The 26,678-nt window shown below is 37.6% G+C and overlaps 1 protein-coding gene and 1 long non-coding RNA gene across 4 annotated transcripts in view; one reads left to right on the forward strand and one right to left on the reverse strand.

Annotated features, from left to right (window-relative positions):
- Window positions 1-15,404, reverse strand: LOC140932765 (transcriptional enhancer factor TEF-1-like). Of its 3 annotated transcripts, XM_073382277.1 has the most exons (15): window positions 15,246-15,404; window positions 14,817-15,139; window positions 12,539-12,603; window positions 10,998-11,060; window positions 10,464-10,514; window positions 9,077-9,220; window positions 8,383-8,553; window positions 7,993-8,097; window positions 7,031-7,090; window positions 6,625-6,687; window positions 6,247-6,354; window positions 4,708-4,760; window positions 4,001-4,082; window positions 2,862-3,014; window positions 1-2,132 (listed from the first exon to the last, which is right to left on the reverse strand). In XM_073382277.1, the coding sequence occupies exons 2-15, from the start codon at window positions 14,986-14,988 to the stop codon at window positions 2,019-2,021; spliced, it is 1,404 nt and encodes a 467-aa protein (XP_073238378.1). In that variant the 5' UTR covers window positions 14,989-15,139; window positions 15,246-15,404; the 3' UTR covers window positions 1-2,018. The 3 variants fall into 3 exon arrangements, with proteins under 3 accessions (XP_073238378.1, XP_073238380.1, XP_073238379.1); XM_073382279.1 differs by lacking the exons at window positions 10,464-10,514; window positions 10,998-11,060 and adding an exon at window positions 10,898-10,960; XM_073382278.1 differs by lacking the exon at window positions 10,464-10,514.
- LOC140932770 (uncharacterized) overlaps window positions 14,019-26,678 on the forward strand; it is a 19,274-nt gene continuing 6,614 nt past the window's right edge. Inside the window, exon 1 of the long non-coding RNA XR_012165002.1 lies at window positions 14,019-14,604. This is a non-coding gene — a long non-coding RNA (uncharacterized lncRNA). The remainder of the gene's footprint in view (window positions 14,605-26,678) is intronic.

Raw genomic sequence — 26,678 nt, forward strand, 5'->3', positions numbered from 1 at the left:
TTAAAGGAAAGAAATACTTTATGTCCAATATATATATATTTATAACGTATAGTTCGTATGATACATTACTTTGTTAACAATAACAAAATTACTCATTTAATAATATTGGTAAAAACCTCCACTTAACCACTATATTATTTATTTACTTTGAAAGGCTTTTTATGATTCACAACAGGGATCGCTGCTACTTCACCACTAACAGTACAAAAATATGGTGCCTTAATCTTGAAGTAACCTACACTAAAACTCACAGACAGTCGATTTATGAACAGCCTCCATTTGAAGTTTTTTGAAAACTAAGAAACTAAGAAACATCAACACTGTTCATGTCCTGCAGTTAAAGAGGCTGTGCCATGACTGGGTGGTTCATTTTGTTATTACTCGTCGTTATTCACAATCAGAACTTGAGAAATTACTTGTGAATGACAAAATCACAGCTTTGTGTCCTACAAATATGTCTCCCTAGATTTATATCAAACGCTGCAAACAAGAAAAATGAACCTTGAAAAACTGTTAGGCTAACAATTTTTCAAAAACCTCTATTATTGCAATCCGTTTCAATCTTCTTCAAGTTTTCCCATCCTTGCCTCCTTCTGTGTTATTTATGGTGTTAATACCTTTTTTAACGTTTCATGTGGTTATTTTCATATTACACTCAATTTAGTGGCAGTTCCTACAGTTTGAATTTCAATAAATTTTGTGACACAGCTCCTTTTAGTCTTAGGAAAGGAACAGAGTGATTAGTTCTTATTATACAGCATTCACACCTTAAAAAACGTTTTCTCTTTGGTTATACTAAAGCCAGGTTCGTGAGAAACAGGAACTTTCCCCACCCCCTTCACGTGCATCCTGAATTAGGATGGCTTGAAAAGGCAACCAACAAAGGAATGGCATTTTTTGCAGGTAAATTGTCACAAACATTATGGGCAAGAATTGCAAAAAGAGTACTACAAAGGGACGTTTGATTACAAAGGGTTGCTTCGAGGTGACACCAAAATTCTTTTTCTTGTTTTCTGTAAGTCAAAAAATAGCTGTTCTTTGTTATGTAACTTGAGAGATATAATTTCTCTTTTTACTGTTTTGATCAGAGACGTTAGGGAAGTAGAACAAAGAAAAGATAGGAAACAGACCACCTAAAGGCCCTTGCTTATTTACATGGGAAAAAATTCATAAGTAAGACTAGTTCTACATATCAGTTAACTGAATAGTATTAGGTTCTACTGTTTAAACCTCAGTTGATACCAGTTTTCCACAAATGTATAGATTCTTTATTACACGTATGGCCTCTCCAAGACCTAGAATGACCTTGCAGTCAGTATTAGCAACAAGGTATGTGTGTACGTGGTGATTATCTGTGAGGCGAGACTTTATAAGAGCATAGCCAAGTACAAAAGAAGGGATAAAACCCAGATGTACCTTCTATGCATGGTTATACTTAAGCTCCACAAGTGAAGCAAGATATGTTTGGCACAGTCAAGCTGCACTGTTTAACTTGTAAAAATCTTCATTTGAAAAAATACTTGCCATGAAACAGCTTTACATTAATTCTTTCCTGTTTTGTTCATTTTTTTAGAATAATAATATTAAAGTCTACGCGACCAACAGCAGTTAAAACTGTAACAATATTCCACTATACATTATTTAACAGCGAAGACTAAAGAAGTGCTAAAGCTTTAATAATAAAAGGAGAACTAGAGAAATGCTTATTCCCTTATTTGTAAATTTTACAAGTACAAGGTCAAAATGTAGAGGGTATGATTCTTTTTTTACAAGATCTGCACTATAAGATAATTTTTAGGCACATTTGCATCTACCTAAGTGACATCAGTCACCATTTAAGATTTAATCACATAAATTTATCTGTATTTGTTATGAACCTGAGCTAAAAATGCAAGCATAGCAAGGAAACTCGAAGTTGTTGTGTGGTCTCCACCAAATTAGTGACAGCTGCATATGATTATATTTGACACTGTAAACATTGAATAGATAGCATGTCAAGCATCTGTTCTATTGGAAGTTTAGTCTTTTACTAGTCGGTAAATGTGATGCTGTGCTCCGTGTTCACTGGTAGACACTTCAAACACAAAAGCCAGACACAGTAATGTCTCCTGGGTTTCTCTGTTGGTCAGAACCTACAGTAAACAATAACAATTAGCTAAAGGGGCCAAAGTATATGAAGAATTTTTACGCAGCATATTTAAAAGGAGGGAGGAAGATCCTATAGCACCAGGAAGATCCTAGAAGGCAGATACTTCATGCTAGTGCCACATGTTTTCTGTCCTCAGTTTACATAGTACAAAGGGTTGTACTTGTCCCTAAGTGCTAGGATCTTCTTAGTACAGCTAGGATCTGCATAGCTGAGAGGTAGGAAGATCCCAGCATGTCTCCTAGCACCATGTTAACTGCTTTCACAAACCGGACAAAAATTGCCATAGGTCATTCAGTATGTAATCATGACAATATACGCCAACATTTGCGTTTGGCCTCACCAGTTGTAAAGAACAACCTGCTGCTACTGAAAAGTTGTTTATAATGGTAGAAAACAGAGCAGAAAGGCCAAAATTGCATAACATAGTCTTATTGTCACCCGCTATCTATAATAACTTCTCCACTCGATAACTACAACGACAAATCCCTGCATGTAAAACCGATGATGTAGTTGTCGTCATTGCTTAAGCTCCCTAATGTGAGAGGTCACACACAAGAGGCACACAAAAGAGATGGGAGATCAACCGGTACCTTATCTTGAATTTTGGTTTCCAAAATGGACAGTTTGTTTGCAGATTAGTACGTACTCCAGACAATAAAAAGATAACAGTATGATCATGTGCCATAAGCAGCATGTACAGCAATGTACGCACCTGTAGTATGGTGAAGTTTTCCAGTACACTGTTCATCATATACTTCTCAGGTAACTGCTTCAGCTTGTGAACAAAATTGATCATGTAATCACACATTGGTGATCTGTGAATTTGGTAGACAAAACGATTGTTTTCGTAATGGCCAAGCTCAGTCTGTGGAGAAGAGAAAATAAAATAATTATATAGTTTAAAGACCTTATGCAAGTTGTTATAAATACTTTAAGGTTATAACTGCATCAGCCTGGGCTGAACAAACCATGTTTAGATAGGGTATAGCTGAATATGTTTCCCCAACACGAGCTTTCATTGATTTCTTCAAGGTCACATAACATTAATATAAAAAAAAATTGTTTCCTACCAAAAATCTTAGCTCATAAAAAGATTGGCCATCTCAACAAGGACAACCAGGAACTCTAAAATGCTAAACAATCCACTTTTCAGTACTGCAAGTGGCCAAAGGTCCTTTGAATATAGAGCAATGTCATTATTAAAAGAGTTACAAACAGCACTCAAGCTAAGCGAATCAGTCACTACTTTTTGTTCTTCTGAGCAGGCAACACTGCAAAATGTACCACATCAGCAGGTAACTGAGCAATATGTTTTGCAAATCTTAACAGCCCACTGAAATTTACTTCCAGAAAATTCTACACCTAAAAGTTTGTCTTTGTGGGATATAATAACATGACCTGATGACTAACCCTGGTATGGCTTGAGAAATTGGTTTGATTTATTTTTTTGAATCTCAATTATGTTTTCTTCAACTCAGCCTCAGAAAACATTTCTCTCAGAACCATGCAGTCATTAAGTGTTCAATGCAAGTTTTATGTAATATATCTAGTTGGATTTTGATAACATAATTACTGCTAAAATAGGTTCAGTTGCTTTTTCTCTGAAGCAGCCAAAGTAAAAAATAAGAGTGCAACCATCGATTTTTCTCCTTTCCTCTCTCTACTTTTTTTTTCTCCTTTTCCTTCCCTACTGTGATTACCACCTAACACTGACAGAATGAAAGATACTTGCCCTGTTGGTCTCTTTTCAGTGAAATCATGGCTGCAATTTTCTGTAGGTATGTTTTCAAAAATCTAGAGCTAGGTGTAAAATATATAACCCAAGTCGATCAACCACTAACGTCATCTCACCTCCACTTTTTCAACAACTTGCTTTCCAAAGGAACAAACTTTAGTGGAACATGTGATTGTCATATTCTCATTAGACTCATACCTGGAAGGAAAGCAATGAAGAAGTTAAAAATCTTTTACAAAAATTCACTGATTAGCAGTCTTATAATCTAGGGTCTCGCTACTCGTATGGAGCTGACATAAATTGTATTCTACAAACATGTCATAAACAGAAAGAGGAGAAATGTCTCTGGCTGAGAAAGTTAAAGAAGAAGCTTGCAGTGTAGGTTAACCCTTTAAGTCCCAATAGTGACCAACATCAATTTTCTCCTAACAATATCTATACACTGTCAAGAGATTAGGTTATGAGAATTAATAAAATGATCACCTAAGAGAAACTGCTTTGATCTTTTATCAAATTCTCTCAACTCATTCAATTCTTTAAGGAATTATATCAAGATCAGGTTGGAGAATTTGTACGTGGATATTGGGACTTAAAGTTTTGCAATTTGCAAAGAATTCTGGGACTGTTACAAGGGAGAGGAAAAAAATTGGTATTAAAAATAGCTGACCAACACATCCCAGGCCAATAGGAACACATTTTCAGCTGCAGTTCCTTTCTCTGGATGTGCCCTCTTACGCTTGTATATGGATGTACTACACTGAAACAAGGCTATGTATATAATTATATACTAGTTAGTGTATGAATTATGATTTCTATCACTTACGTGCTTGAAACACCATAGAATGCACCATCATGAATGTTCGTGTTGAGATCAGCCTAGGATTGTAAAAATGATACAAATCAAAGAAAGACTATCGTCAACTCGTGGGTACGTTGTTAAGAAATAATCAATTAGTTATCACCTCTAGTTTTCTTACAGTGAATTTTAGGAAATGATAGAAATTCATATTATAAATATACTATCCTTGTTCTGGAAACACAATACTTTTCTTGCTGTTTATTGCACTTTAGTAACAGTTATTTAAGTATATATTTAAAAACAAAACAAAAACACAACAGCAAAACAAATAAGCAAACAAGACAAAACAAAAAAGAAAAAAAAAAAAGAAGAAGGGAAAAAGACGGTCCTTACCAGGATTTGAACCCGGTACCCTCGGTTTGACCCGACCTCACATAGCCACTACGCCATTGAGGATGGTCACATGATTTGGCGAAAAGTCTCAAATTTAATGCCTTTTCTATGGAACTTCCGCCGGCAAACGACCGGGGCAAACGATCGAGCCATAAAAACGACTCGAAGCAATGGGATGAAATTAAGGCTAATTGAAACCAGGCTACTGACAGTAAAAAACAATCTAAACGCATTTCATGGCAATGAAAGAACATATGCGATACAAAGCCGACACAACTCCTCCACGAAGTAGGACGTAAAACATTAGCTTATGTTTTCTTATCTCGATTTCCGCTGTTATTTTAAAAAGGTAATGCTCAAACTCACATCCATTTCCCCCCGTGATCTTGGGGAGACCTCAAGAAGAAGAAGAAGAAGTGCCTTTATTTACCATACATTTCACCAGTCCGTATTTTATAGTCCGTATTTTATACCCAGTCCGCAATCCGTAGTCCGAAGTCCGTGTTTTATACTGACCGCCATAAATTCATTCATACACACAACCTACTACAGTACTACAAGGTAGGAGATCAAGCCAGCGTCGAAGTTGAAGAAGTGGAAGAGCAAATGCTCATCTTCTTGTCAAGTTTAACGCCTGGACGGGTCAAAGGCTTTTGAATCGTACTAATTTGAAAGATTCCTGCCTGTCTTAAATTTGGTAAGACCTCTATCCTAACCGTGCTGTAGCGCACGATGTATGCTCGCAGCGAGGAATTTGATGCTACGAACTTCGGCGAGCGCGTGCTTCTTTGGAAACGATAGATCTTCGAGCTCTCGAGTTCGGACCCGATTAATTACGAAGTGCATCTACTACGAGTGAGTGAGTGACTCAGTTGCATATCTCAGTCCCTGCAATAACTCGTGGTACGCTCGCGCGTACCCACGAGTTAAAAATGGATGGAAAGTTTCAAACTTGTTAACCTAACTAGCAATTTAAGTGTAAAACGCCTCATCTCAAAACTTAAGGAGGGGATCAATTTTAGGACATAATATTATCACAACAACGTTTTTATTTCATTTACAAGACAAGCCAGCCTGCAAGTCTAGTCTGCATTAATTGTTGCACAATGCAGCAAAATAAAACATCTACTAAAATTCTGATCATAATGCTAGAATACAAAAATTGCTTACCCAGAACTTCACTAAGAAAAACACTTGCTGTGGTCCTTTGTCATACAGTTCTTTGAGGCCTCCCTTCTTTTCTGGAAATTTGTCGTAAATTTGTCGGATATCAACTGCCTAAAATTTGTTTTGGAAAAAAATGCGATGTTAGTACATGTTCAGTCAACCCATAAGAGATATTAACAACTAAATATTTCCAATGCTGTTTTGTGAAAACAGGCCATTTCTTAGTTCCAAAAACTTGCCCTCACTTTCAAAACAAGGCCATGTGAAAATGAGTTTTATTACACTTAGTCTTCTCTCCAAGCAGAGACCTGGGGCAACTTGGAAATGGCCTATTTAATTTATAGCTGATAGAACTTTCACAGGATTTAGTACAAGTCTTACCTCAAGATGTGGGTCCCCTAAATCAGTGTTCGGACCCAGGTGAACAAATAAATGTTTGTGGTACTGAAAACAAAATAGACATCATCAACATTCAAATTGAACCACTTTTCTAATAGTTTATGGAATTCCTGATTAATTATGAAGTCAAACCACCAAAAAATCGTCACACAAACCGTAAAATAACTTGCACAGGTAATAATTTGAAGACCTACTACAACTGAAGACATCCCAAATCCAGTCATCTTTAAAATTACCATCAATATTCTTAAGAAGTTGCAGAGCACTTTTATTAACTATTTTATTTGCATTTTGCATCTTGTTAATGAACTGCAACTGAACTGTAACAATTATGATTGTAAATTATTATAAAAGAAAAAATGACAGAACAGTAAGAAGATCTACTTACAGATTCCGGGTCCATTCTTTGCTGCTCGAGGAAAGCTGAAAATTCAACTAACCGCAAAGGCTACGATAAAAAAAAAATAGAATAATTATGGATATCCAAATACATATAACTAAAATTATCAATAGCAATTTACTCAAATTCATAAAGTTTTTTCTACCATTAACTTTGATTGAAATGGATTTTAGAAATGCTGATTCCTCTTTCTGATCAAAAAGATTAGAAATATTCTGATGGACACTTCCTTAAAGGTACAATGTGGCAAATGCAGATTGACACACCATAGGCTTCAACATCTGTTGACACCAAAGAGCAACATTATTTTTTCTCCACTTTGAGGAATAGTTCTTGTTAACTTGTTAAAAAAACAGCGCACTTTTAAGAATTATTTTTGAGTTCTCCAGAACTTCTTAAGGTCTAAAAATTCTTGTGATGAAAATTTTGTTGAGGGAACAATATGTGCGGCACAATATGTCACCTTTGCACCAAATTACAACTTGTTTTTCATCATGTGTACAGAAATCGATGCAACTGATAATATATGAATAGGTGATATGTAACATCATGTAAACTACCATAAACTGCCACTTACTATAAGCACTGGGCTCATAAGGGATTTAGGAGGGCTTACAAACAGAGGGCTTATCAAAAGACATTCTGCATTGATTGGTTTTTAATGAAGTTTCAAAATGTCATAATCGAATTCATATCAACACAAGCTAGATGGGAACTTACATCAGGGGGTGCTTTATTCAGATATATATTTTTTTGTTTACAGGTTAATGGACCTATACATGTAACTGTGGTTATAGACCGCAGTTCACTAATCATAATAATGATGATGATGTAGAAGAAGTAGCACATCCACTAAGTGGTTCTTCGTCTACCTGATTCCTGGTAAAATTGGAATTTGGAAATGTTTACAGTATAGCTGAATTTAATGATGTTAACAAAGCCAGACATACCAGCTGGTGTTCATATTGAGTTTTTATTGGTGGCCATGATGAGCTGCCATGAGCCGCAAATGTTGGTGGTGTGGAAGACACTGTGCCTCTGTAGGAACTGCTCCTCTGAAGAGGCAAAAAAGGGTTATTAACCATCCATTAAACACTACCAAATGCAGAAATCCCATACTGATGACCTGTCACTACCCAGATACAGGTGGTACTTCTGTTTGGGCGCGCCGGGATGGAAATTTGTTTACCACCAATCCATTAAAAATTTGTTTCAACCAATACCACCAGTATGGAATTTCTACACTCATTCTTATGACATCATTGTGTGGGGAACCAGTGTTGGCATTGTCAGCTATTATCTCACAAGATCTATTACATTGTGTCTCAATATGAACTTACCATGTCATCAGGGCTATTGACGGCAGCCCCAGTGGGACTAGCAACTGAGGCCGTTGACACAACACTTCCCGGAACAGTGGCTTGGACTGCTGCACTGTCATATGGGGGCTGTGATGCATTGTTGTAGCTGCCCGGTACTGGCTGACCAGCTCCAGCAGGCCAGTATTGTTGCTGTAAAACAAATAATAAAATAAAGGCAACTATAGAAAAAATAATACAAATTTAGAGATCTCAAAAATAAAAACACAAGAATAATTCATGTTTATAACCGAGAAGTATTCTTCATCACCAACAATTTCTTGAAAGTTACACAGAGCACAGGGAACCCATCCAGATCCCTTCTTCAGCCTTGTTTTGATGTGGGCTGAAAAATCCTTGCATAAATTGGGGGAAAGTTATAGCCCTGGTCACAGTTCATTGCCATTGCCAAGTATAAATGCTTACAAGGGCTGCCAAGTATCTTGCGTGACAGCACCGTACTGAGATAGGGTTCCAGACGGGTTCCGAAAGCTCTGTGTACTTAAGGGAAGTACCAAGTTGTGGAGGAGGAAGGAGTTGAAAGGTGTGGACGGAAACGTAAACAACTTTTAAGGAGTTACAGCAACAGGGTGTTTTTGAGAATGAACAAGGAAGACCAAATACCGACCTAAAATACAGTTGAAGGACAAAAATGAATGTTTTGAAGATCACATACCTGATAGCCCTGGTTTTCATTATTGAATTGTGGTGGAATTCCTGCAGCAGCTAAAGCTTTGTTGTGAAGAACAGATGCTGAAACAATCTGGGCAGATGACATTGAAGCCATGGTCTGTAGAGCTTTATCACGAGCCGCTTGATCCTGAGTGATAAAATAAAAGTACACAAAATATTGAGGCTTCTGTGAAAACTACATGGACTTATTGCATCTTTGATACCTTCACCACATCATCAGAACAATATCTTCATCTCATACTTCATGACCTTTCTTTACAGTTCAAAACCACACATAATAATCATGAGTTTTTTAATTTCTTAAAAAAAATTGACAGGTACCAGGAAAACATCAATATGTGTAATGTAGATTACTATGTGAATCACCAAGAATTCACCACTAGACAGACAGTTGTGAGGTTCCACCAGGGTCAAACGAAAGAGAATTTTAAAAGCTAAGCAAAGCGCTTGCATAATAACTCTAGTCTCAAGGTCAAAAGTCAGATGAACATCAACAGTACTATGCAAATTATTTAAAGCCAAGGGTACAAACATATTAACCCATTTGCCCCTGGAAATTTTGCCGAAAATTGCATTTTGAAGCTAGTCAAGCAGTTTTCTGGTCGCTGTTGGCTATAAAGAGCTTAAAAAAAGCCATTACAGGTTATACACTTTGCGACCTCCTGATCCAGATGCAGAAGCTTGTGAAGTTCGGGCATGCGCAGAAAGCAAAAATTTTTTGTGTTTAAAAGTGAAACAGCAATTTGACTTTTACTTTCCCTTTCTCTCCGCCCCACTTATTTCGCTTTTCTTGCTCATTCTTTTTTCTTTTGCTGGGAATTTAGTAGGCTTCATTTTGCTGGGAAAAGTTATTTGGAAAGCTTCTAGGATCTTAGAATTAGGTGAAAGGAAATGTAGGGAGGTAGTGAAACAAGATTTCAGGGAAATTTTCAGCTCAATGTTGCATGGTTTTTTGCCATTTTCTCTGGTGCCCTTGACTGAATTGAGCTCATTCTGGAATGGTTTGAAAGATCTCTTCACTCTTCACAAGTTAGCAGACAAAGTTGTCTTTGACCTTTAAAACTGATGATGTCACAAGTGGTAGAAGGGATGTGGCGCACAGGCGGTTAAGGACAGCTCAGGGGCAAATGGGTTAAATTAAAGGGCTGAAGATGACCCATACCTCAAAGAGTGTTAGCCAGGCACGTAATCAAGGGAATAACAGAACCATGCGAGCAAAAAACTTGGCATATTATTCCTTGATTTCCTTTCAAATTGGTAAAACTCAGTGGGGTTTATGGGTCGTTTCTCTCCCTCTCTTAATGTATGGGTGTATAATTTAAGAATTCTGGTCAACATGAGAATCTGAAGCGATTTTTACATTAACTAACTATTTTATCCATCCTTGCTTGTGTTCCCACTCCATGGTAACTGAAATCCCACTAAACAGAATGAAAAATGCCTGAGAGGTTTGACTATACTCCAAGAGTGAGGTAACCCAAGCTATGCCTTAGTTAACTACACTGCTACTCTAACTTGTTATCACCACACCATATCATACATATAGTACGGAAGTGACAACCTTGCCTACAAAACAAATTTCTTACCAGCAAAAAATACTTTTCCATTCAAAACGACAAAAAGTTAGTATAACTCGAGAGTTTGGTTGGTCACATCCATTCCCAGGAATATGTCAATTTTACATCTCCAACTCCTTTTATTTCCAGAAATATCTGACCATATTCTGCAGCAGCATGCCTGAATTCATGCCTAACTTCACAATTAACTACTGATCTTGACTAATAACTGCAAATTATTCACAAACCTTAATTTTCACATGAACTTCCCTGGATTTTCTCCTTGACAACACTTGTATGTGACTTGAAACCTACATGTGTTAAACACAAATCAACAAATTAACCAACCTTAAGTTTGCCTTGAATCTCCCGTGCTTTTTTCCTTGCTAAGACTTGAATGTGACTGGAAACCTAAGTACATAAGAAACAAAATCCCAATATAACAGAACTTCACGTTTAACTAGCTTTTCAAAAAAGTTTCACTGACAATTTGAAAACCAGGATTTTACTTAGGTCAAGTTTAACTCTTGTAAGCAGTTCCTTTTATGAAATCATCAAATATTGGAATAAAAAATTAGATCTTGGTTTAAAGTGTACAACTTTCCAAACTAAAGTTGCGAGAAAAATACCATGCAATTAAAGCATGGATCATAACAAAAGAAATGAATACTTACCACAGACAACTGACGAGAGTATTGTTTTTAACTGTTAAATCCAAAATACTTTACATTTTGTGTTATCTGGCCACTTTAGCACTTACATGTAGCTCATACAAATATATTTATTAGAAGACTGACCGACAGCAAAGGGAAGTAAGAAAGTGATTTTACCGCATGATCACACACATCATTTACCATGGTTCAAAATAAACACATGTTCCCAACCAAAAGAAAGTCCCTTCAAAAAGAAAAAGGGGGAGAAAGCTTAAGTGGAGTGGAAAAAAAAATCAATGACTCCATGACAGATGCTCCTTAACTGAACTGTTTCACAGTTGGTTTATACTTTGTCTATAATGCTAATTACACATCCTTTTTCCCAAAGAGACTTTAGACATTACATGTGAATCATAAAATCACAGCTTCACATCAAACTATTGTCTTCCAAGTATTACAAGTACAGTTGACTGCCGATAACTCGCACCCTCGCTAACTCGAACCAAAATCGATTTCCCCTAGATTTCCATCATACATTTACTGTAATTTTACCCTCAGTAACTCAAACTCTTGATAACTCGAACCTCATGCTAACGCAACATAATTTTTGTTTCCCTCTAGACCATTTCTATACAATTATACCCTTAAAAACTCAAACCATGTTTTAAGCACATGACAAGTCGAAAAAACCCTGTGAACTGGAGCACAAAACATAACATATCTCTCAAAACAACCGAGTATTCTTTCTCTTTAAGCTTTATGCTTTTTTGTCAGTCCAATTCAAATCACAATGTTTAGCACTGTAATGATTAATCAAGCTTTGCTGCTTAATTTCTCTTGTCAAAATATCAATATAACTCTTATTGCCCTTGAATTGAAGTGTAAATGATACATGTACTTACATCCCTCCCCCATCCCATTTCCTTAATTCTGGTTAATTTCTTCGAACTCTCGATATCCTGAACTCCCGATAACTCGAACTGTTTTCACTTTCGCTTAAAGGTTCGAGTTATCAAGAGTCGACTGTTTATCAAATATTGCAAAAAACAAATTGAATGTTGGAAAACTGTTAGGCTAACAATCTTTAAAACACCACTTTCTTTTCTTTTGACTATGGCTGTACATTAACACTTTCTGATGGCATAATACTCTCTTCATTACTATGCTACCAAATTTAATGCTAGTGTTCACTCCAAAAAAATATTTCACTCTTTGCCCAAAATAAAAAAAACATACCTGTTTCCTTGTTCTTGTTTTCCCAGTCCTCAGTTTGATATATCGGGCAATCAACTCATTTCGTCCTGAGTTACAAAGAAAAATCATATTTAATTAGCATACAGTGTAGGTTACACAATTCCCCACCCTAGCATCCCCCCTCCCCCCCCAAAAAAAAGAAAAGTTAACATGTTTGTAGCAATTACATCCAAGGTGGACCGCTGCTGGCCAGGCCTAGGTTTTTTAAGACATTCTCTCTTGCCTTGATGTCCAAGAAAATTTTTGGAAGGAGGAGAGGAGGTCATTTTGGTGAAGTTGCGGCTTATAGAGGGTCAACATTTAACCAAGGCGCGAATGTAAGGGAACTTGGCTGATACTGGCTAAATTCCACACAGAAGCAAACATGTTCGCAATTTGCAATGATTTGACTAGAAAGCAATAATTTAACTACAACACACAACCTGTTTTCAAAGACTGGTTCTTAAAAGGTTTCATGTTTGTGATGTACTAAAACAGCTTTAGAATGCACCAAAACATGTGATCTATGTTTTCTACTTGTCTGACAGACATGCATTGATAATGGTTATTACAATATCAACATATCCACTGCTCAAGGTCTTGCTTCATTTTTTAATGGTCATCATCTATCAGACTTGATTCAAGCGAAACTATTCTTTTGGGACATGCATCTTTATAAATAATCAAGCAAACAAAAATGCCATCTAAGGAATTCAAATCTCAACTCTTTTAAAAACTTTGACACTTAACGGTTTTCATTCTTGATAATGATGTCAGAAACAAACATCAGATAACAATTTGTGTATTACTTTTAATTTTTCTCATTATCTATACACTCATAAATTTTGATTTGTAACTTGATCTCCAATGCAAATTGAACATTCCAAAGGGTTAGTTCTTGGAAAGGATACAATAGTGAGCACTAATATTTATTGCTCACTCTTCATTGGTGGCAGTCTTGCCTTAAGACAAAATCTTAAGGTACGGCCATTCAAAGAAAACCACCATCTTGTGGTACAAAAATTAAGAGTTTTTTTTTCCAAACTTGTTGGTTTCTCCTTGGAGTGTAAGATTCAAACATCTCATAATATCGTTCTCCAAACCGTATACCAAGTTGAGGAAAGAAAGAAAGCAAAACAAAATGAGGACTGTCTCTGTAATAAACAGTATATCAAAAAATATGGATATCATTGCATTTGTTTAGAAAACATTCTTAAAATTAAAAAATGCACAATGCTGGTAAAAATAAACCCACGTATAAACATATTACAAGACGTTAATTGAAGTATTTTAAGCGAATTAGATTCAAACAGTATCATAATTTATACTTATATTCAACTTAAATATTGCTGATCAATATTGTTGCGAAAATACTTCCATGTGGCATATTAATCAGATATAATAAAGGCCTTTGTTCTTCGAGGAAACAAAAGTTTCAAACGCATAAACCTCAAAATGTCCTTTTACCGCTATCTGTAACTAAATAAACGAAAGATCCTTAATAATAAAATAGCCAACTTTGTAACGGAAAATAACTTCCAAATATACCCACGTCCAAGAGAACTTAACGAATTATACAGTCTGTACGGAGAATGAAATAGAGTTTCATTGCATGACAATTCATAGCACAAAAAAGGTTTAGTCAAGACTCTAAACCACTAAAGACTGGTATTTTTACAACGCAATCTCAGAAAAACTAGTTTGTTATGTTATTCTTGCAACCGCTATTTTCCACTTTGCGGTAAGGGTCAATGAAAAACTGTAAAGATGCATAGCCGACATACTTCGAACAATTGGTTACGACTAGTGCATTCATTTGTGCGTAGTTGAGCTATGCCATTCGTGACATCTCCACGCCGAATCCGCTAAATTTCTAAATCGTTGCTCCGACACTCGCAAGAAACCTTTAAAGTATGCTAACATTTTCATGAACTCTGGCAATACAGCTGGCACGAAGAATGAATGCCAGTAATGTAGTTATTACAACTCGAGATCAACGTTGTTCAGTTATATTATCTCACACAAACAAACGAGCGACTGTCCTTTCCATGCCTTCGTGGAAAAACGAGGTAACTATTGTCATTGTTTTCTGTATTTTTAAGAAGTCAGCCCTGTTTCGCGTAAGAAATATTTTTAATCTAGTTGACTTGTACAAAACACTGGCTGATAACGAGCATTTAGGTTTCCGGGTCGAGCGATATTTAAACTTTCAACGTACGTTTGGAGTTCATGGTCTTCCATGAAATAAACTACGCCAAATGGGTTAGAACGTGCTACCTACCATACATTTTTCCCTCATCGGAGAGAATAATTTTCCGCCGGCCACATGGTGGATAAATTGCAAGAGCCTCCTGAAATGATTGTTCGATATCGGGCGACCAAACTCCTTCGGCATCATTTGCCATGTCGACGGGGCTTTTTGTCGCGCTGCCCTCGTCGACCGAGTTGGCCATTTCGAGGTCCTCGTGGTCCGAAATCTTGGCGGTTTTGTAAGAACAGCCCTGACAAAAATGATCTTAACCGGAGGGAATCTCCTTCAACTGTTTATGGTTGCCGTGTAGGCTTCTTAGTGTTGTCTTGATCAGTCGTTCCGGAAGCTCAACTCTAGAAAAATGAGAAAAATTCGAACGATTCAACGGACCGATGGAACATTTGACGGAGGGGAATCAAAGAGATGAACAGAAAGCTTTTACAGTCGCGTGCAACCTACCTGGCTTCACAGCAAATCGCTAAACAACGATAGAGACGTCGGTTTCCTCGTTCCTCTAAAAATCACCTGGAATTAGCAAAGTTGCCCCTTGCTTTACAGTAAACGGAGGCCAGCAAGAATTTAAGGAATGACACAACTATGCTCGGCGCGCCCACAAAAGACTTGCGCTATTTCTCCCTAGAGGGGGGTTGATGACATTTCTTTTCATCGCCTGCTGGTCGAGGAAGAATTCGAAACTCGCGTGTTCGTATGACCAAACACGGGGATAGAATTTTAGGAATGTTTTCTTTGAAGCAAAGGTCTTCAAATCATACTTAATCTTACAAAGCATTTTTCTCCTTGCGTTTCTTTCTCTAAAGAGAGAATTTATGGCTTCTTGTGACTTCATTTGCCGAAAATCGTTCGTGATCTAACACAAATTTCTCTGTACATGGCTCTCTGCTTTTTGTGGACATAGAGAGTAATTTATTCAACACGTCATTCCACGCATATTTTAGGGAATTCTAAGATGCGATTGGCTCTCGACAACACACCCTAGATTAGTTGTTCGTGAGACAATAGAGAATTTCTAATCTCAGTTTAACTAATTGAACAGTCGGAAAAAGTAGATTGTTTAAAAAACAGTCCTCTTATTTTACAACTAAATTGAATTATCCAGCCTGCATGGCGCTACAAGGGGTCATTTTATGATTTTCGTTGTAATTTAGACTTATACGATAAGCCGTCCTTTTGCTTCTTTTTTAATAATGAATATTTATAACACATTTTAGTGATATTTTCTTCCCAAACCGAGTGAAAAACGTTTTGATCTGCGTTTCCCTCATGGAAATCTAACACGAAACTTTGAAGGCTTTCACTGTTGATGATCAGAAACAGGTCTATCTTGCGGATGAACAAGCATTTTTACGGCTCAGTTCCAAGACATAAACACCACCACCTGTTGTAGCCGAGTCAGAGACCATGAATATGGACGCGTGCGATAAAATATTCCGCCTGGCTCGTTTGAGCGTTTTAGCAACTTTCAATATTATATAGGACGGTTGTTTTAACACTTGTTTCAATATTGTTTATACGGTTCTGCTGTCAAGTCTTAATGAATTATGAATGAATATTCAGTAGATGATTAAAAAGTTGTGTAGGCGTTTTGCACTGTATTGGTCCACCAAGTCGGTGCTATTGTTTACCAGGAGTTCCACTTCATTTGTCGAGAAGAAACAGAAAAGCAGAAACAACAGCTGTTGGTTTGTTTTGTTTGTTTTGTTTGTTTGTAAACGAATCTTGAAGAGGTTCGTAGTGGATTCTAAAATATTAAATATCAGCAAGTCCACAGCGACAAAGCGTTGAGTGGTGCCGGATCTCACAGTTGCAGACCTGGATTAGTACAATAACAATTTGTATAAAATGTAAAAAAGCAAAAATGACCCTTGGGCAAGGCGATGAACACGTGAACAAAGAATAAAAAAACTGATTTATAAAAAAAATATTTTTTTGTTTTATTCTTTTGTCTACTTGTTCATCTCCTTGCTGTAAGGGTCAGTTTACCGTTCCAGGGGCGGATCCAGGATTTTTTTAAGGAGGGGGTGCACTCGTCTCTTGCTCTACTTCAACACCAATAAACCACATAGTTTTTTTTTTTGCAGAATACCAGTTGTATTAGAAAACCGCAGGTCATCTCAGGGGGGGGGGGGTGCGCACCCCCTGCACCCTCCCCCTAGATCCGCCCCTGCGTTTTATATTTTATTGGTAGTATTGATTGGCACCCAACCAAATGGCCAAATATGTCGCGAGTTGTAGGATCTAAAATAAACTACCAGTAGAAAAAGGTCGAAAAAGAGAGGCCCTTGATTTTTTAGCTGACGGTTTTCTAGCTGACCGTTCCATTCATGTACAATTTTCGAAACTTATCCGAATAAATTCCCTAGGCTATATTTCGTGGAAAAAAGGAAACTTAAAATTTTCGAATTCAAAAACGTAATGGAGAGAGCAATTAGAAGATGTCTCACTTTCGTAATACGTCAGATTTCATCTAACATTTTCGGGGAAACAATACTCAAGCCCTTGCAATTTCGAAAAGACTCAAGTTCCCCTAGGATGACCAAACAGATACGAATTTTACAGCGCCGCTTAGAATACTTTTCTAAAGATCTAAAAGTACTCTGCTTAGGCTAAAAAGTGTTTTCAATGTATTCTTTAGGAAACCGTTTTTGGGTGCCCCTGAATAGACGGGAAATTTTGTTGACAACAAATGAGTTTTGTACCTGGTTTTTGATTAAGGAATAACTTAACATGTCCACATGAGCCACTTTTGAATGATTTCACAGCAATAGCCGTCCGCGGCGGACGGTAACCGTGGCTTGGGAAGTTGGACTCGAGACTTTTGAGTAGTAGACGATGCTAATGTTTTGTTTTATTATTTAGTAGCCTGCGAAAACATCCGTTTCTCCTTTTCGCAGGCTAATTATTTAAGTGTTTTGTTTAAAAAAACCAAATCTTGAAATATCCTGACCCGCTTACAACCCGCATGGGCTCCTGCAACCCATTAGTACCGATACTCCCCTCAGTGTCCGTATTGCACGGTGGCGTCTATAGCTTAATTGTCAAGTACATCAGTCTTCGGTATGTTTTTAGTCCACTTTGATTGCGGCAAGACTAGCTTCAGCTCAATAGGTCACTTTTATACTGAAGATGAAGGGGCACTTTTGCTCTGAAATTACGGTTAAGCCAGTGCTCAGTAAACAGTAGAGCCTCGATATAACGAACATCTATATAGCGAAGTCTGCGGTATAACGAGCAATATTCCTAGCCTCAGTAATAGTAAAATATATCACCTGAATGTGTGGAAAAGAATCTCGATATCATGATAACTCCTTATACCCCTTTTTATTTCTATAACAATATATTTTATACGGAATATCTGGGCTGAAATTTGCGCAGTTCTAAGTATATTTTAAGAATAAACCCGAGACTGAGAGTTTGAAAAGGCCCAATTTTGTGTTTGAAAATCTTTAAACACAGTACAATTTATGTTTTTAACCTTGACCGTGGAGAATTATTCCTTTCACTAAACAGTAAGAACACTTCTAACTGAAACCACGATACATTCAGAAGCGGAAATGCCATAAGCTATAATTTATTATTAAAAATAATTCAAGAAAATTTTCAGCCTAAAATCGACAGAAAAATAAAAATATTAAGCCTGGGCCAAAGAGTGTATATCGAACGTATTTTGTCATCGTTGGCCCTTTCGTTATTTCAGGTTTCACTGTACTGAAGTCTAAAATAGCGGTTTAAGGTTAAATTCCACCAGACTGTTGATTGGACAAGAAAAAATTGTCCTTTATCGCCAATAACGAGTGTCCGTATTAAGCGGGTTGACTTTTTAGAGAAAATGTGAGAGTTTTTCTGAGGGACAAGCAAAACTGCTGTCCTGGTAATAACGAGGGCGAGTGTCCGTAATGCGATAGTCTGCGAGCTCTCTCTTACAGTTTATTTAAAACGAGGGTGTGAGCCCGAATAGAAAAAAATAGCGGTTCGACTGCACCTGCCAGATCGGAAATCGTTATTATTTTTATACAAACGTCACATGTGGCAAAAGGAAATACTTTACACCACAGACTGAATGTGGCGTGACCTCTAAATGGAACATACGAAAACCAATTAATTACTTCGTGTGCTATTTCCTGTTCACTGTTTGACCGCATTGATTGCTTAAATACTTACGTTATGTCATCTTTGTACGGATTTCATTGATAATATAGATTGCAAGTTACATGCTGGCTTCGTGTAAAACGGTGAGGATTGCTAGTAGATCACAAGCAAACTGACATTTGGACTTTATATAATGCTGTAAATTGAAAGAAATATGCGGCCTTTATATGTAGTGGTGTCAGTGTAGTTTGCAGGTAATACGCCGGCTTGATATATGAAGCTGTAGATTGGAGGTAACATAAGGTCTCAATATATGGCGAAGATATCAATTGATACTGTTTAAGGGAAATGCCGTGACTGAAAGAATTAAGTAGCTTGTATTCGTGGGGTATATTTCAGGAAACGCTTAACTCGTGAACACTTACTGCTATATTTTGTATTTACTGGAAATAAAGACAATGTTATTTCGAAGTGCAAATCGATGAAAGCCGACGTTTAAGGTTCCTTAGGTCAAAATAAAATGGAGGATATTCCTAGAGCATTTTGCTGAAGGTGAAAGACCAACCCATTCAAGTGCTCGCGCTCGATGGCTCTTACTGTCCTATTAAAACTGAACTCAGGACAGTTGATAGCCAATCAGATTTGAGAATTTAGTTATAGATACGATTATACTTTGTAATAGTCATGAAATAAAGCGTGTTGAAATGTTTGTATAACAGAATTTCGTAAGTCACATAATCAACAAACTGTTCAGTTGAATAAATCTGCTTATTGATGACGTCATCACCTTCGACAGTTTTTGACAAGACTGTTTAAATGTCAACAAAGTAAGTTGAATCACTCTCAAAAAATTCATTTCAAATTACGACGGAAAGTTATTACAAATTGTGACACGGTCTTCTACAAATTGCGACAGTTATTCCCAAGTGCGTCCGCACGGGCTAGACCTGCAAACCATTGCATTGCAGTTGGAGTGAAAAGGCACCTATGTCTCCAAAGAGGATTCTGAATGTTGACTTATCTTCTTTGCTAAGTGTACAGAATGTTTGTACAGATTTTAGAAAATAAGAACCTGTTTCAAATTTTAGGCTAAACAGGTTCTTATATAGATGGGGCTTGACGGGAAAATTTTATCCTAACCAGGTTCTTAGTCGTGGAGTTTTACTGTATAACGTCAGGACAGAAATCGGGACTGGAAGTTGCGGCTTATGCGGTTGCTCTCCGTTTGAGTGACCGTCAAATCTTTTGGCTCACAATGATGAAATCTTGAGACAGACACAATGTAAAAAAAACGGTCATATTTACCGTGCAGAAGCGGCAGGGATTTCACCGTGTACTTTGTGTCTCTCCCAAATTAACCTTTTTGCATAATTGTATTTTTTTGTATATAACATAATTTTAACGGTATCACATGAAAGAACTGATTTGGTTCTTTTCTGCAACCGCGTTAGCCACCATGCTCCACTTGTTTGAGGGGCAGGTCACGTTATTTCGCCGGCAAGTTTTCCGTAAAATTTTAACACCTCTTAACTGCCGCTGGCCCGACAATTAACTTTGATCCCAAAATAACCGATCCATTATGTAGACGAAGGACATTAAATGAATGCAGAAAACCCAAAAGGTAGCATCGATGGGCAAGTGAGTGAAGGAGATTAAGACGGATTGCATTCAATAAAACTTGTAATGTCGTCAATTTGCCTTTCCGACAATGTTTATAAAGATTTATAATGTTTGTGACCTAACTTTGTCTGTTATGAGCTTGCCGTGATTTGGCAAAATATAATACCATTACCTTGCTAATTCGAAGTTTAGGGCTCGTAATCAATAAAAATAAAATAAAAAAATTTGACATCTCGTGACTTAACCCCTTACGGCGCGATGGCCACACTTACTTAGCGAGGATTCAATTTTCCAAATAAGTTGTACAATAACAGGCAGAAAACAGCATGACGCTAGATATTTGCAAGAAATAGAGTTCTACTCAGTTTAGCATCAGTAGCACGAGACAGAAAAAGGAAAATATGCGACTACCATATGCTTCAAATTTATTATAAGCCGATACCAACGGCTCAGCTGCAAAACTTTTTCAGATACGTATACTATGCGAAGAATGACCCTAATCGGATTACATTTCGTTGAACAATTTGAACAATTCTCTTTTCCTTCGCATTTCCTCTTTATAAGGTCAAGATAACAACTATTGAAATTATACAATTTGTTCCGTTCTCTTCTTGACCTTTCGAAGGCCAAGGAGAACTCCACTCTCTTAATGATAAGAGGAGGGATGGGAGGAACAAAATACCCCAGGCAAAATAAACACCAAGGAATCTCGCCATCACGTTCGTTTCAATTCGGTGACGTTCGGTAATGTTCGGTTTTGGCATGCCTTAGATGTGTTAGATTACTGTCGTTGTAAGAGACAATCGACGCTTCTAGAGTCCTGTCCCTCAAAAATAGAGAATATGGAAGTGTGTTGTGTCTGCTGTCTGATAAAATAGTAGAACTTTTCGACAGCAGACAGCCGTTGCAACAACTGAAAATGTCTTCAAAAGACTGGAGGCAAGGACTAAGATATAATATTGACTAAACTTTTACGAGGATAATGTTGCAGTGTTTGCTTCTCTATTAAAGATTTAGTTAAAATAAAGTTACAGTTCGTTGTTCCCCCCTGGATTAACTCTCTCCTTTCAATACGCCTCCTTCTTTTGGCCGAAATTTTAAATAAGCGCCAGGTTCCTTATTCGAACATGACCAGGTGACTACTTTTACCGGGATGTGTTAATCGCTTCATCAACGCAAAAACGTGAGTATTACTATTTTAAACACTATTTCCTTACTAATTAACGAGCAAGACCATTTCCATATCTACTATCCTAAGGTAACAGTTAAGCTGAACAATCTACAATAGATCTCTCGAACTCTTAGTGACAAAGTTTAATAAAATAAATTGTTGTTTAAGAGCTCTTTTGGATATGTAAGAAGTTGTACACTCCTGGATTATGATGTTTTATCTCATGTTATCTCAACCTCGTTCCCAGGTTCTCTCTCCTACCCGTCCCTACGGGTAAGAGAGAGAACCTGGGAAAGAGGTTGATGTTATCTTACAGTTGACTGAAGTGTAATTCATAAAGAGTTCCTTGTCCCTGTCAGTTAAAATGCAGAGCTTCGGGACAACGATCCAATCGACCTAAAATTATTTAGCCATGAACATAAGTGTACCGTTTTCCGTAAACATAATGCTTAAAATACCGCAGAGGTTCGGTTACGCAGAAGTTCGGTTTTTTGATGAAAGGGTTTTGAGTGGGATTATAACTGAACCGGCGGATGGCTTATTATAGCTGCATGGATGGGCTTCACGTAGTCTGCCCTTATTTCCAGGCGGGGTACTCCGGATTTCAAGCGACGGGGATGATCGAATGGGGGCAAAAAATGTTTAGAGCGGAGCTAAAAAGGAGGGGGGTGAACCTTCTATGTGAAGGTTGCGGCCTTTTGAGCTCCAAACCTCCAGAGAAATACGATGTTCTTTTTCTTGCTGATCTCAAGAATTAAGTCATTCAATCGGAATTTGACCATCGGGTTGTGCCAAAGGTCTGCAAACGGTTCTCCACAAAGTTCCTTTTTCCTCTTCCTTTTCCTGTAAAAAGAGACATTTATTTTTAGCCGGAGTTCTCAAAACGAACCTAACGAAATTTTCAGCTATATTTGAGTGGGTCAAAAGACAGTTCAATTAATAAGAGGTTTCGTCTTAGGCCGGATGCCAGTCGCAAAGTCCGGTTGTTTCACATGACTGTAAGACCATGTAACGTTCTGTAGTTCACACACGAATTTTTTTATCTTGCGCCATCAAGATTTTCTCTCTCTACGATTCAAATTCAAGGTAAATACTGGCAAAGCCAAGGCCTGCTTCATCGTTCGCGCCAAAACACTCTCGTCCAATGAGACTAGACCAGAAATAGTTGGAGCCTTTAGTGTTTCTTTTCTATAGCCAACATTTCCAATGAAACAAGTTTTGTTGCCCTTAGAAAAGCACCCCAGCACTAGTTAAAAAATGTAGGCATCATAGGCGTACGGGCAATTTTTTGCCAGGGGGGCGGTAAACCATTTGCCCAAAAAATTGTCGCAACTTGCCCAAATTTTTATGAAACAGTAGCCAAAAGAAACGAGCGCCATACGATGCAGCAACATAGGCGGTACTGGCATATGAACGTGGCTCGATACTGTAATAGTTTTTCAGGGCCAATACCTCCCAATTTCGAGCATAACTACGTCGCAATATACAAACATTTGGAAAAATTGCCACCACAGTTTTATTAGATTAAGATGAAAATTTGTCATGAGCAGGGTTTTAATGACATCATAGCAACGAAATGAAGCCATTGCCTATTTTACTTGCAACAATATTTCTCCGCACTGGCAACTAATTCCTACAAAATCGTTCACAGGAGCTTTTTCCTCAAATAGTTGCCTCCATGTTCGTGACTGAGTTAAAACGGAGTCTGTAAGAGCGTTATCGGGATATTTTGGGATGAAATTTTTATCGTTAGAAATATGGTTAAAAAAATCTTGATGTTTGGCCGTTATCTGTAGAAAACGAAGCTCTTTTGACATGCAATTTCACCCCATAGTAGCCTCAATCTTTTTAAAAACGTGTGTGAAAGAAGATCATGAAGATAGCTCCGACCGATTGCTAGAGAGAAGGATTTCATTAGTATGTATCGAGGCGCTCTTGTTAGCGGTTTTGTAAACATTTCGGTCAACTTAAATAAATTTTTGCTTGATAGTTTTTTTTAAAAAATTAATATTCTTCTCGTAATTCGATCGAGCTGAGTGCTAGTCAGTCACTTCTTCATTCTCAGACCCACTGTTGCTGATGCTATCTGCCATACACTGTTCTACGAGCGGAGATGATTCTAGAAAGATATACGGAAGTTTATTCTAATCAATTCGCGACTGGAAAGAGTCCATGCCACTTAGTGCAGTGCAGTACAGTGCTCAACAACAAAAATCAACAAATGATACTCTTCCCTAATAACCAGAAACTCATCACGTGCTAGGCAACCGAATGTAACTGGTTTATTACGCCGACTTCAGGATTTTTTTCAGATTAAAATAGAAAATATTTATCTCTTCAAACTAATAAAAAAAACATGGAAACATCTTTGAAAACTGGCTTTGCCCAAATTTTCTCTTGCTGCCCAAAAAATCTGAGTTGCCCAAAATTTGGGGGGGGGGGGCTGCAGCCCCCCTCGCCCTCCCGGCCCGTACGCCTATGGTAGGCATTGGAACAAGTGATTCTTTGTATTAGGTGTGTAGTCCGTGTGTGTAGGTAGCCTGTTCCAGGCTCTCGGATAGTAGGGAAGACGCGAAAGTGAAAGACACGAAAAAGTTAGTGGCGGGGCCGGAAAACCTCTTCACATTATACTAAGCCTCATTCAATAATTGATAAGTACACCATGATGACTTAATCAAACCTCTAGAATTGCAATATCCAATGATTCAGTTTTTAATAATTGGCAGTTATTGGATAAGGTAGAGAATGAATGAAGAATTATGGATATCGAGGAGGGTGTATCCTCTGAGATCCAATGACTGTTTTGTCATTTATTCAGAATAATTCCTAGTTTAAAAACAAGCTCATGCTTTCTGTCTTTATTTACCAGTTTCTCGGCAAGTACATAATATTAAGGAATGTCTAATTCTGCAGATATTCTCTAAATAGCGGGTGTCATCCGTCGACTTGTAGTCTTGCTGTTCTTGCTATGTTTTTAAGCATAACTTCAACTATTACTTCTTCGAGAAACGAGTAAAATGTTTTGCCATTTTGTCTTGCCCTACCAAAATAACGCAATCCCGTTATCCAAGTCTTTTCATTTACCGTCCATTTTTCTCTCATTTATGCTATACTATTGACGTCATTTACCAAATATCGCACACGTCTTCCAAAGCTGGTTTAGAAGAATTAGCTGCGGGATTTGAGCCAATCAGAAACGGAGAAATACTTTGAATAAATAATAATAGTATTCATTATTCATTCAAAATATTTCTCCGTTTTTGATTGGCTAAAGTCCCACACATAATTTAACATTACCAGCTACTGTCGACCAAATTTGGAAATTTGGAAGAATTTTGCCACGTGTAAAAAATGACGTCAATTATATTGTGCAGCATAGTAGTTGCCAGAAAACTGAACACTTAACCGAAAAGACCTGGGGACGAGATTGAGTTTGACAGTGAGTACAAAATGGCGGAACATTTCACTCGTTTCACGAGAAAGAAATAGGCCAACTATTGGCTAAAAACATAACAAGAACAGCAAAAAGACAGGTCGGGGGACGACATCTGCTATTTGAAGAATATTTGCAGAACTGAACAATCTGTTACCTCCTAAAAGCGGGCCTAAAAGTGCCCATAAACAATAACATGCACTATCGAAGATGAACTTAACATCGATGAAGGTAAGCATGTTTTAGTTTGTTTGAAACCATTCATTATTTTGAATGAATAATAAAACAGTTATTGAATTCGGCTTTCGTATCATCTGAAGAATTATGGAGATCTCGGAGGGTGTTATCACACACTCTTCGATGTCCATAATTCTTCAGATGACACTCAGCCTCATCCGATAATTGTTTTCAAAATAAGTGAGTTAGCGTACCCGCGTTCTGATTGGTCAAAAACCTAAGGTTTATTATATCGGTAAAAACTCACAGAAAACGGCATCCAGCCTTCATCCTGCAAGGACAGAGGTCTGATTTTTCAATACTATTCGCACAGAATTAGAGATATCGCTGAGTGACACCAAAATACACAAGCACGGACGAAAGGAGGAAACGAACAACATCAAACAAGTTGCCGACGTAGATCGAAAACATGAGAGCTTTATGAGAAGAACCTTGAGAAATTCCCCAATTAACATCAAAACCATGAGACATAGTTTTCATTGACAGATAATCGCTGTGATTGATGGGCTACAATTTGTGGTCGAATGGACCCCACGAACCATGTATCTGTTGCGTCCAAACCTTGTAGCTAGTTAATGACTAATGAATCGTCCAGACCTAGGTACTGATTGAGGTAAAAAACACTGTCCAAATCTGTAATATATTGTGAGTTAACACACTGTCCATTTCTTGAAGCTTAAAGAGGCACCATGGATGGCCCAAATCTTGTTACTGACGGGCGTTTGGGAAAAACGTTTTAAATGTTGACGGATTGAGATCAAACGGATCCACTAAATCTTATAATTGATGATCTAATAGATCGTGTAAATCCTATAACTGATTCAATTTTGATGGATCATTTCGATTATGGTACTGCTTGAGGTCTACCCGATCGTCCAAATAGTGATTGTGTTGAGTCCAGTAGATTGTCCAAATCCGCTGAATCTATTATTCGAAATCAAGTCGTCCGTCATATGTTGTTTCTGAAATCAAGTGAAACTCTCGTTTATTACAATAGTAAGGATCGGTCGTGGAATAATCATTGTAGGGTGAGTCTTTATATCAAAAATATATAAAGAGCCTGTAGGACTTTCCTATTGTGACGACCAAGAAGTCGCAGGGCGCGCAGTGGCAACCGAGCCGCCTGAACTCAGTTGATCACTTTTCTGCTTTTTGTCACCTTTGGCACCGTAGATATTGAGACAACTAAAGCAGTGAACTGAGATTGCGGAGCAACACTTTCAGCAAGTATGTAGTGGCGAAGAAAACTGTCTCTAAGGATATTAAATACTGCGGATAGCTTCCGACGTTTTTGTGAACAGCTTAAAACTGCGCAACTAACAGT

Source organism: Porites lutea, chromosome 4 (genome assembly GCF_958299795.1).
Source record: "Porites lutea chromosome 4, jaPorLute2.1, whole genome shotgun sequence".
NCBI lineage: Eukaryota > Metazoa > Cnidaria > Anthozoa > Scleractinia > Poritidae > Porites > Porites lutea.